Source organism: Lineus longissimus, chromosome 17, assembly GCF_910592395.1.
Source record: "Lineus longissimus chromosome 17, tnLinLong1.2, whole genome shotgun sequence".
Classification (NCBI taxonomy): domain Eukaryota; kingdom Metazoa; phylum Nemertea; class Pilidiophora; order Heteronemertea; family Lineidae; genus Lineus; species Lineus longissimus.
The window spans coordinates 15,811,428-15,824,702 of NC_088324.1; the positions used below are offsets into that span (position 1 = coordinate 15,811,428).

The window sequence follows — 13,275 nt, forward strand, 5'->3', positions numbered from 1 at the left end:
GACTTTCTGTTGCCGGGTAGTTTAAACAGACTGTTTCCTGTGTGGTGCAAAGGATGGAAATGAACAACAAGTCTATCACTGAAAGAATTCACCAACGAAGAGCAACAAGTTTCGTTTCATTTGATTGCAACGCGTTCACCCAACCAACCTCGTGGAAACCAAGATCATTAATTATACATGATATCACCAGACCGCCAGCAGCGGTTACCGAGCGTTCAATAGCGTGGGGATGGTGCATATCACCTTGGCAACGGAGTAGACTAGTCTCGATAGCTAAGGCCTGCTACGTGCAGCTACCAGGTTCGTCCATAATGGCTACTATCCTGTACAATCTCAGAAGGTTGGTATGATTTCATCTTCGATGTTCTGTGGTAACTGTTTTTCTCTTCCTGTTGGGTTCACGCATGATCAGGTTCCTTTCACTCTACCGTTTATTGACACCAGCATATCGTGTGAATGCGGCTCATTCAGCATTGGGTTGGATCACCACTCCCAGTCCTTGACATTGCTTTCCGTCACCAGTATCAGCATTGCTACGTACAGTACAATCATGGCAGTACGTTCTAGCACTAGCTATCATAAAACATCAGCAGTGATGTTAATACGACATATAAAAGTGAAAGTTGGGTTGGGTACTGTCCATCAATACAAATTACCATATTACAGATACACATGTACACATTTCCCACTTGACCATTTTTGGTGAAAATCGCACATGCCTCTGACTCAGTCAACAATATCGTGATCGTAATAACGGGTAACTGCTGCAAAATTGATAGCAGTAAAAAACAACAGTTGAGTGCATATATAGTTATATTGTATGAGTCACTGGTGGAGAGCATGTGATGCAGCATGTTGCAAAACCGTGCCGCTTTACATTATTAATTCGTTTCAACTCTTATTTCCCGGAATAGCTAGTGTTTCTTTCTCATGTGGCGGCCAGTTTTACCACACGAGATATACAATCTACGCGAATATCACTTGAACACTTCTGAAGGGTATGATATGATAACGTACTCCCGTTACTTTCCGGTAGGTGTCTCATTCATTCCAGAGCCAGCCAACCGCCATTTTTAATGTAGATCGGAAAGTGGGTATTTGATAATTGATATGCTTCTTTTTTACATGTTTATGTTTTATGGGTTCCAAAGGCTCGAACAATACAATCGGAGATAACCGATACACTTCATTTCGAGAACTAATCGACTAATAGGTTTGTTACTAGGTTAATGACACAGTGATAACATGCAAAATCATGTTTTTGTCAAAAGGAAGTAATACGTTCTGCGATTGTTGGTATAATAAGTGTAACATCGCCACGAGATGCCAATTAGACGGGCTCATTACATGCTCGACATGCTGGCGGGAAAATAAAATGTAAGGCATGGTTATATCATGTGCCTGCCGGTGAACTTCCTATCTCTGTCATGTCAGCAGCATTGAATGATGTGTTATTGTGGGTAGATGCAGCTGCGATATATTGTCTCCCAGCTACTATAAAGATCAAAGAATTTCCTAAGTAATGAAGTGTGGGCCTGACTGGGCAGGAATTTGAAATACTGTATGACAAGAAGTGCGCGCCGTAAGTCACTGAGGTACGGTGAAAAGTTGCTCTGCAATGTCTCGACCGCCGTGATGGCATTAGATCATGAGATCACACTCTGATCATGGTACAGCATTATCGAAGCTGATTGATGTATACTAACGAATTCCAAGCCACAACATGGTAAAGTCATTTAGTCGTGGTCACTTGTAAATGAACAAAACGAGAGAGCTGAAAAAATTAAATGCCTCGAGAAACAAGAATGTTATTAGCATTCCGTAGCAATGACTAACAATGAGCCAGATATCTATGCACTGCACAACAAACATGTACCCGACTCAATTGCCCAGAGAGAATCTACAATTGTGTAGAATAATGAAGTATCTCCTATGGCCAACACAACAACAAGACACAGATCAATAGACTGAACCAAATGAAATGCGGATTCGCTTTCATCTTGGCTGCTATCTTTTAATGAAGTGACCTCAGCGACGAATGGGTAGCCGCGTTCTCTTGGCAGGAAAATCAATTTGATGATGATCCTTTCACGCTCATATGCTTACTTATAAACACCATATGAATAATGAACAACCGTAGTTGACAATAAGTACCCAGAAACAGGATCTAAACACAAATTGCGAACATCCGGGCCCTTTTTACATCTCTGCCTTGATTCCGAATGCCATGGAGCTCTGCCATGTCAGTGGCCATGCCACAAAGAAGGAATGTTTTCCATTGGTTGTCTCTTGCCTTGTCAATCGGGCCAACAATCAGTGGTTAGAACAGTGCATCTTGCACATCAGTCATACACTGATTTACACTGTCTACGAGAGATGTGTTAGGGTAGATTAATGCACATCAGTCATACACTGATTTACACTGTCTACGAGACATGTGTTAGGGTAGATTAATGCACATCAGTCATACACAGATTTACACTGTCTACGAGAGATGTGTTAGGGTAGATTAATGCACATCAGTCATGCACTGATTTACACTGTCTACGAGACATGTGTTAGGGTAGATTAATGCACATGAGTCATACACTGATTTACACTGTCTACGAGAGATGTGTTAGGGTAGATTAATGCATATAGATTTTACCCAAATTAGATTAATGTCAACCCAACAATCGAAAGCACTAGTTCTGTTAAACTGAAAATTGAGGATGAGCGAATTAATTTCTCCTGGTGCTGATAACTTGGGTGTTCTGATTCTTATCCTAGTGTCGACTTATTAATTTTGATGGAGAATCTGGACCATAGAAGTGATCTATCAGCAATAAATTCTGTGATTGATTACCAGTATTGTAGCTCGTGTCCCGGGAGGTCAATATCATAGCAGCCTCCTCTATCATGTCCGTATAGATCTTGGCAAGCAAGAATAACCAGATACCATGGTTTGTAAACAATGAATATCAGTGGACTTATTTTCAGTGTTTCTGTACGTTTGGCCATACACGCAGCCCGACTCGCAGCTCAGTCGGTAGAGCACCATACCAGTACTTCAACGCAGGGTGGTGGGTTTCACTGCTGGCTTAATCTTAACTTGCTGGAATTGAGTGTAAATGTTGTTGTTTGTTTGCAGTGGACTAGCAACTTCAGTAAGAGCCCATGTTGCTTAGGTTCTGATTATTGAAGTTGTACAAGTCTCAGTCAATGATCGGTAATTGAGTCATCATTACCCTGCTACTATTGTGCGGGAATAGTTAGACCAATTATGATCAAATTACGTCTATAATCCCAGTCGAACGGTGATCACTGGCCCGTCTCGAACCCGCTATTGTTAGGGTGAACACTAACAACTGCGCTGGACAAATCTGCTGATCTGATGTTTTGATGATGTTTCAGTTTATAGCCATTATTACCACTAGGGCAGATATTACCATAATTCGATAATTAGACGATGAGCTTGGAGATGCCGCTCGCAATTCAATTACATCATTCGACTATAACTAAATTTTCATCTGTGTGTGTCACCTGTGGTGTATGTGGTCCATCTGACATTGGTGCAGCGTTTGAGTAAGCCAACGAATGTTACCATTAGCATAGAGATAGAAAACGATTTGTGCTCACCATGCCTTGGCGGTCCTCAGTAGCTGTCCTCAGTGAACAACTAGTGTTATGGCAACACTGATTATACAAACCACTGGCGTCCAACTACCGACATCTTTTACATTAATTGCCTTTACCAAAATAGACGAGCAGTATAGAGCCACAGACTAGACAGTTAATCGATCAAGTATTTATTGCTCACAAGTATTTCATCTTCCTCCTCAGAGGAAAGCCTCTGACCTCAATATGTCCACGTCCTTCCTTAGGTTACTGAACAAAACAGCCATCAGCATGAAAGGCGTGTTTTGAGCATTTGGGGCATTCACTCTCTATAGCGATGATATTAGAAAGATGAGGACGAGTTGCTGATTCACCAGGAGGTACTTTGGCTATCAACATCCGAATCCCCGTGCTCTTCTTCCCTGAGGGCACTGAACCTGAAGAGATCGTCAAAGTAGGGAGCAGCGAGGAAGGTCGCTGTTTTCGGCATTCAGCTGAGGCATAACACCATTTGGTATGTCAAGGATACAGGAAATATTTTTACTGATGATTTTGGTATGAATGGCTGAACAATCCCCAGCCTTGAATGGCTAGACAATCAACTATCGGAAGAGAACATCAAATCTTTCAGTTCTTCAAGGAAGCTGTCACTTTCTCATCAGTAAATCACATGGGAACTGCCCTAATTCGTGGAACGAGACAAATATCTGGGCCGACAATGCCGCGAGGACTGTCATTCATGATGGAGTGAGAATAAGTTAGCCTATCGATCTCCTACACATCGATTGGATTCACAAGGCCACTGGCACCTTGAATGTTATTGACCAGGAACTTCCTATGGTCACTGCCTCCCAAGGTGCCCTTCAAACATATTAACAAGCGAAAGGACATAGCAAACGCCACTAAATAATAGTATTGGCCTTCTCGTGGCACAGGAAATAAGTTGATTACTACAACCATTCCTCATAGTGAAATAGATGGTCGAAAATGGGCGTAATCAAGACAGTCAACATGTACGTATCTACATGCTAGTAAGGGTAGATATCGTTAGAGCATTTTCAGTCGCAGATACTGATTGCCACCAGAATGATATATTGGAAAGATACCCCCAGGGACCCTTGCTGCTTTTCAGTCTAATTGCAGGGCTGTGGCATATCTATCACGAGCTGATCACAAGGTTGGCATAGAGTCAGGGCCAGTGATGATGATTTGAATACTGTACGATAATCATGCTAGATCGTATCAGGGGAGGGTGCGTGTTAGTCGAAGTACATGTAATTGCGGCCTTGACTCTACGATGGTGCTTCGAGTGACGAAGTTAATACTATTACCACAGCTCTGATATGTCTTCAAACACATAACTAGGATCATCTACACATGCATACAAAATGATTCTTTATAGTCACGTCTCTATAAAGAGAAGTTTGTCAGCACTCACTTCAAAGATGCACAGCTCATTTCTTTGGTGTGGGGTGGATTCTGGGGCGGGATTCTGCGGAAGGATTCTGGATGCTCGAACAGCGCATTTAAGATAGCAACGCCAGTGCCTGATTCAACTGAATCTACTGTATCCCAGTTTCATCTAGAATATTATGGTCTACATTTCCAACCGAATACTGAAGCACCAAGCGTATCCAGGGACGGCTGATAGAGTTGTCCGTTGATAATAGGCAACGTCAGAAGTAATCAATGGTTGCCTATCAACTCTTATTTCCCATGTTTACGACATAACATTTCTCACATGTACAGCATAGAGCAAATGATACGTGCCAATATATTTTTTACAGTAGTTTTGTGATGTTCTCCGACATCGTTTTTATTTGATGGAAGGAAGTGCTGACTTCTTGATGAACGAGCACTGGCTGGATATCTCCAGCAACCTGATTGTATGCCCGCCACTCGACCAATGCCCAATGAAAACCGAAATCCTCTACTATCTCGTCATTGGACTACGAACCTGATAGAAATGCCCAGACAATTCAGAATGTGGTAGTAAGAAGGCTTGACAAAACCCACACGGGCGATCCCAAAATCGCAAAACCAGCTGTGCTAAATATCGACGAACAGTTTTCAAACAACAGAGAATATCCAATGAGCCGTTACCCACACGTATCATAATAGTGTTGGGTGAATCGTGGGTACAGTTCCGTAGTAGAGTCACCACCAAGCCATCTCGCCTCTTCTCTCTGATGAGCATGATTAACGGAATCTCGACCATGAAAGCTACAGAGCTAATGCACTGGGTTTGCGCTGGGAGAGAATTGTCACTCATAATTACTTTCACATACGATGTACGATGTGGGAGTTAACAAGAGCAAACATTGGCAGTCATGTTCGCGTACGACGGACCGGCTAATGTTGTCGACTACACATCATGTTCATAACAACAGTTGGATGAATGTGCAATCCGTAGCGTTACCACTGCCAAGAAGAAACCAATCAACGAAATCAAAGTCCAAAGCTATGTGGTGCTCGCCATACATCAGTCGAAGCCTCAAGTGTATTGATCAGCACAATGATGTCGTTAAGCATCCATACACACCCTCGAGTAGATGCGCACCAAACAATCAATTTCTTTACAGAAATCATGGCAGCATTCGTCTTTTCCGGCGATTACGCCCTGTGGTCGGGTTAGAGCGGTGAATTTGGTCATTGGGGCCGCCCAATCCAGTGTTCGTGGTCTGGGTACCGGGGTGGTCGTGTTACTGGGGGCCTTGTTATGGTAATTAGAGAGGAAACCACTCGGGACCGGCGATTCTTGGTCGGTCGCGTTACCGGGTTGGTCGTTGACCGGCGTTCCACTGTATTGGTAAGTTGGTATCATGTGTTCTTATTCATGCATTACAGGTTCAAGATGGTGACCAATCAATTAGGCGTACTGCTACTCTCCTGTGGATTCCTCAGTAAGTACTCTTTAGATAGACGATTCGAAAATGGCATCCAACAAAAGCGACGGTTTGAATACTCCCAGTATCCCAGCACGTAGGGGCCTAAGTTCAGCCTGAATAAGGTCAGAGAGGTAGCGAAACAAGGTATTGTTAAAATTCTTGATTTTATCCTTTGCAGTGTTTGCTGCTGTCGAGGGTTACGGCCCCTGTCCGAAAACCGAGCCAGGTCGAAATCTAGCCAGGGGAGCGAAGAACCTTCTACATACACCAGAGGAGCTTTTCAATGGAAAACTGGTTGAGGGAAAGAAGTTTGAAGAATTAGATAAACTTTGCAAGTAAGTCAAACTGTAATATTTGATCTGCTGACATCAGCTCTCATTAAGTATTATGTAAACGTACTCGGGATACGTCCTAAACTGGTGAGCATTATACACTTCTTTTGCACTGATTACTGAATATCACCGCAATCTCGAGGCCATGTTTGTCAGGTCGTAGTCCTGTATCAGTGGCCCTGGTTCGGGTCCCCCTCAAACTACTCAACTCTTTGCTTTAATTGGAATCCTATTTGAAAACTGTCATCCTACTTTTTCAGTTCTACCGATAGTATTGAAGATGGCATGTCGAGAGTGGAGAATGCAGTGAAATATTGTATATACAAGGACCGACTTAAAGTACTCGATTCCTTTGACATTACTGGGCTGAATGAGACATTTTTATACATGTGCGACATGGAACGACGAAACGGTGAGTAGAGGGCCCAAGGTACGAAGCTTTGAGGAAGCAATTCTGCGATCTACGTGTTCCTGTTTGGGAACTACGATTTGACCGACGAAGGGATGTGACTGGTGCGATGGCTTCACTGCGGGGATCGGGAACTTCGAAGAGAATCTGAAATTTTCGACCGACGTCTGCACTTGCCCTTAGTACAAGTACATTTTTTAGGATGTTGAGTTTGGAAGTTTGGAAGGTCATTCTCTCAAAAGCCAAGAACTTGATATATGAATACTAGGAATGTTTATGAGAAAGTCGAGGTACATATTTTGTTGAACAACTATAATTTTGTTTTTGTTCTATTTATAGCTTTACAAAGTCTCACTGAATGTCTCAATTCGAAGGAAAATACAGATTCGATGGCCAAATGTCGAAAACAATACTACGACGATAGGGTGAAAAATGCTACTACTCCTAAAACAGAAGTGCAAAACAAATGCACGTGAGTATCAAAATGATTTTGTGTTGGAATTCTGCTTGCCACTCTGTCAGCAAGACAGAATTGGGATGAATTGAAAATATCCACATCGTCAGGTCGTTTCTATCCAAGTAGGAATGTTCCATGAATTGCCAGTATCGTGCCACAGTATCGACAGGAATTTGTTTCTTTGCAAGACTTCAGCCAAGGTTCAGGCGATATTCTGGGCCAACGTTTGGCCAAGATCGGGCCGTTTCGCTGCCGTAATCAGAAAATATTAGAAGCATTAAAAAAAAAAAAAATTCTAAAATTTCCGCCCCGATTGCACTGGACACTGCAAACCATTTTGATTATTAAATGAATTCATATTGCAGATGGTTCAGGGCCATTGTTTATTGTGCGGAAACGGCCGCGATGAATCCGAAGTGTGAAAAAGATGCGCTTGATCTGTATAAAGAAATGTCCAAACTACAACTTCCTGCATGTGACTGCAATGCTAATGGTAAGGTCCATCGTTATCATCATCGTCATGGCATTCGAATAACGGAACCGTTAACCTTTGGCCTGCTTGTCAAAGATAGATGCCAGATGCTAGGAATCTCATACTGTTTGCATCGTTTTGAGACACTAGCCAATACGGCTGTAGCAAGTGCACAAATGGATTCAACAATAAAGCGATACTGTTATTCCTGACACCTCAAAAATTCAGTGCTCAAAGTGGTATTCGGAACAAAAATGACTGAGTCTGTTTGCTTACAGTGAGACACCCTGATGACATGAAGGCCTGGAGCGGGTCCTACAAGTGTAAAGCGACTCGGTGCGTGAGCTTCATGGGGAAAGAAGTGAACGAAGCAACAGTACAGAGCAACCTACTCTTCGGAGCGGATCACATGGATCAGATAGAGTGGATGTGCAAGTAAGAACACTTTAGAGAGAGGATTGGCTTAGAGGTCAATTTTATGACACGGTTAAAATGCTCCTGCCTTAGCAAATTCATTTCGTAACAATTTAACTATCGTCAGAGATAGATTTACCAGAATCCTTTTTTTTCACTTTAGGCTAATACCGGGGAAGTCCTCCCATATTGCACATGAACTGACGAAGTGTATCGTCAAACCAGATTGCTTCTACCTCACCAAGCTTAACAAGTTCAAACTCATCAACGTAGATGGAATGATTAAGGCAGCAGAACGCATTTGCAATACTTCGGAATGTAAGTTCATTGCTTCGTCACCTACTCCGTTGTGATAATCAGTAAGCTTAGCTGGTAATGGTTTTAAGAAACAAGAATATGTCTTGCCTCGCCCATGACCAAAACTCTCGTTGCCACACAGCCGGTATATAATTGGAGAAGCTAAAGGTTCGTCAATACTTCTTCTAATTTAAAAAGTGATATTTGTAATGACCAATCTGAAGGTTTTAAATCGATGAAACACCTTTGGACAATCCTATCAGCAAACCTCCTTAATTGCCTTCCATTTCTATTTCAAGTAATCAAAAACGACACGGAGAACTTTATGGACAGCTTGAACGCTTTTACCATTTGCCAGGGTAAGATGCATGCCATCGTTGAGGACGAGTACCGCGTCAAGAAAGATATGAAGGACACCGTGTGCAGGTGAGGGCTGCTGGGCTCGGATAACGGTTACTCTGATTGGAGCAAACTTTAGGGCATTGGTTCGACAGTTTACACTATTGATCAGCACTTTTATGCAGATTCGAGAATGTTGTTTCGACGCCTCAGCCGTTTGGCTTTTAGATATTGCAGCTAAGAGCGTTAGGGTCTGATGTTAAATGTACTACAAAGATCGATCGCGTCAGATACGCTCCCGGATGCCGTTAGGATCCGTGTTGTTACACATTAAGCAATAGTCTGTGGGAATGATACGACGAACGAGACGGCGTTTCTCACATACTTGACCCTGTCAAGAGCCTGGCTGCTCCACAGCAACTTGGGTCATGAGATGATACGAGAGGCTACCATTTGACAATGTTTTGGGAGTTATGTGGTCGATCAAAATAATCAACAATTTGTAAATATATTTGTATCTTTTAGGAAACACGCAGCGAACACCGATTGTCTCAGGGAATCGTTCAACACGACGAGTAGGGCGATCTACAATGCTCTTGAAGATAGTCTGAAGATGCGACTCCCAGACATTTGTGACTGTAAGCCTTTAGGAATCGACCCCAGAGCAGTAGTCGGAGGAGCAGAACGATTCTACTTGTCTTCCATATTAGCAATATTGATACCATTCGCAGTCCATCGAATTATATTGTAATAAGCTACGAGATGATTCTACAGTTGGGTAGGGCTTGATACAACTAGAATGAGTTTTAAATGAGGTCCTAGTGACTTCCATATAATAGTTCTTCTTGATGGAATTATGAGGGCTGTATTTGGTTGGACTTAGAACCTTGAGGAGTCGTATTTGACAGTGTTTACGTAGATGACCTGGATCACAGCGAATCTTGTATGTCTTGGTACAAGCTGACTGAGCATCTTCAAAACCATGCAGCAGCACAGTTACTGTCATAACGAATCCTACCTCTGCAACCGTATGCAATAATCAGTGGGTCTACAGTGCAGGTTTTTGAGAATACTGTTCTTGGCACGTGGTTTTTGAGAGAAACTGTTCTTGGCCATTGGGTCAAAAGTGCAGATATTTGAGAGCACTGCCCTTTGCCAAACAAAAGTCCACACAGCTTTAAGATTCGACCTTGCTCAACTGAAGAACCATCATCTTGAGCTAGCACTAATGATGATAGATATAAGAAGACCAACGTCTGTTCTCCTACAGCAAGTGAAGACACAATTATTAAGCAAGGTCTTGGAGCCAGACGCAGTTTGCCTTAGCTTTGTTAACTTAAAGAAATGGTATTTGACCATCATGAATTCAATTTCGAATTCGATTTTGATATGATATGACGAGAGTGGGATCAGGAGAATGAACAAAAAGATGTCCATTCATTCCTAGAAGAGCCATGTCTTGGTAAATCTGGTACCGATGTCACATACGCAAAAGTGTAACATGAGGGAAAGAGGTACGAATAACAATGACCATGACTTATTTCTGGCAGCGTCATGCTCCAAATATGGCAGCGTCATGCTCCAAATATGGCAGCGTCATGCTCCAAATATGGCAGCGTCATGCTCCAAATATGGCAACGTCATGCTCCAAATATGGTAGCGTCATGCTCCAAATATGGCAGCGTCATGCTCCAAATATGGCAGCGTCATGCTCCAACCATGACATCTCTGTGCCATAAATATCATCAACTTTTATCATGCCGTGCTGTCCTCTATAGTGTTCATAGAGTTGGTGTTGTTCTTAGTTGGAGTAAATTGATAGAGGAGACTATTTGTAGTTTTACAGGAGATCAAATCCTATATCTTTATGTGAACCATATATAGGCTACTCAAGACAATGCTAAAGAATGTGCCATAATATGTTGTCCATGTTATTTCACAGTATCATTTCATAGCTGTTTTATATTGTCTGAGTGTACTGTCTGTATGCTCTCACGCTAAACAGAAGCTTCAACAAGATATCATGATTTTGTACACAACAACGAAAGCGTAAGAAGTAATGATTTGGTGGCAGTCGAAGATTAGATTTCATTTATTTATTTTGAGGCCACGCTTGGTGAATGATTGGCCTTCATGATACATGTACTAGTTTTTGTCATACCAACCCTATCAGTGTTCATGAAAACGAATTATGTCTTATTATATGACTGTGTTTGTGTATACATGTACTTATCGACTACTTGGAAGACAACTTCATTGTTTATACGATTGCACCACTGTACTAAGACTTGACAACATGACAGGTTCCTTTTTGCATGCACGGTAGTTGTGATCGGCTTTATTGTAAAAAATAGAATTATTCAGCAATGCGCAATGAGCAATGAGTCCTATTGTGGCAAAAACGACCACATCCTGTCTCATCAGACTCAACAACCGGTGTATTTTGGTGGAATATGTCATCAGTGATTGTTCTTGTTCCTACCTGTGCCTACATTGATGTTGTATGTGAATGTCTACCGTCCTGGGTGCACAATGTCTCAGGACAGTTCGAAATCAGGTCTTGTTATGCTATGTTGATTATGTGTCGACTTTCATGATAGTCATATGTGATAGTTGTTGTCATCTGTTTTGCGTTGGATGAGTTGTCACATCTATACCAAATGAGATGCCATTGACCTTGGGAAAATGATAGTCTATTAGGTTGTTAAATTGATGAAAACTGTCATACACTATGTTGTGGGTCTACAAAATGTATCAGGGCCCGGTTGGTCGAAACAGGTTTTGTCCCTAACGCTGGCGTTCACTTAACTTGACGTTACGTCTAAGGGCTTAAGTGAAGGAGATAACTAACGCCGACATTAGTGACAAAATCTGTTATGAAAAACCAGACACATGATGTTACTGATGAAGTTTTGGCAAAAGTTGATGAGAGATACCAGAAAGAGATGCAATATATAATTTTGTGATGTAACGATTAGTAGCTGATAATTTACAGTAGATGGCAGGTCTGCTACTCTGATACAGCGAGTAGTTTTGAAAGGATTCAAGTTGTGTGATGTACGGCGGAGAAAGACAGCAAGGAACAACAAGCACATAGACACATAGGCCTGTTACTCTGATACAGCCAGTAGTTTTGAATGGATTCAAGTTGTGTGATGTACGGCGGAGAAAGAAAGCAAGGAACAACGAGCACATAGACGGTTGGCACCCTTTAAAGAGATTGTGACGCACTGCTTATAGATCCACAGAGTCGATAGTCTAGTATTTACCATTTGAGATAAACAACATTGAAAAGGCACCCAGAGTAGATAGATAGATTCAGTGATACTTCGAATTCTCTGGTTGGAACGTTGCCTGATCGAGGGTGTTTGCCCCATACATTTACATGTAATACTGGCTAGGTAGTCAGAAAACAGTAAACAGTCATCGACGAAAGCTTCTTTCTTCAAACTTCGACAGTGTACGTGTATGACGGCTTAGTTTATGCCGTCTACCTTTTCGGTCTAGACTAGACTATCTATAGCAAAGGGGAAACCACGAAGATTTGAAAACTGTAAGTAGTAATCGATGTTACAGGGGGAATATCTCCACCTTGTAGTCGGCAATATTTGTACATATTTGAAGACTATCTCGTCCTCCTTAGTGAGTCAAATGTCAAAACAACCTATGATCCCCTGGCGCTATTCTTAATCAGTTGTATTCTCTACACTGTATTGAATGTTGTCTTCATTAAACCATCATATCTGTTTACTACCTTCACGTGTTGTTCAGATATTCTTGTACAAATAAGACGATGTCGTCATCACCTCCATGTTCACATTAGAGTATCAGTTACTTTCTACCGCGAGACATGTTTTAGCCTTTTTTGTCACATGATCACATACAGGACAGTTTGATGAGGACGATGTTGATGCTGTATTCAACGCCTCCAAGCGGTGCGAACCCGTAACATCCCTAAAGAAACAAAGTGACATTCGGAAGTTGGCTTATGAACAAGTAAAAAATGAACAATCTTTATGCGAATACTAAATTTTCCCTGGCAACTCATTCATCATCTCCAAAAATAAGGA

The 13,275-nt window shown here is 41.9% G+C and overlaps 1 protein-coding gene across 2 annotated transcripts; it reads left to right on the forward strand.

The window, feature by feature from the left end:
- The first annotated feature begins 210 nt into the window (after positions 1-210).
- LOC135501574 (uncharacterized) lies at positions 211-12,952 on the forward strand. Of its 2 annotated transcripts, none has more exons than XM_064793743.1 (10): positions 211-340; positions 6,445-6,500; positions 6,664-6,820; positions 7,078-7,229; positions 7,566-7,698; positions 8,049-8,176; positions 8,434-8,590; positions 8,733-8,887; positions 9,166-9,292; positions 9,731-12,952. In XM_064793743.1, the coding sequence occupies exons 1-10, from the start codon at positions 312-314 to the stop codon at positions 9,954-9,956; spliced, it is 1,320 nt and encodes a 439-aa protein (XP_064649813.1). In that variant the 5' UTR covers positions 211-311; the 3' UTR covers positions 9,957-12,952. The 2 variants fall into 2 exon arrangements, with proteins under 2 accessions (XP_064649813.1, XP_064649814.1); XM_064793744.1 differs by lacking the exon at positions 211-340 and adding an exon at positions 973-1,032.
- The last annotated feature ends 323 nt before the right edge of the window (positions 12,953-13,275 follow it).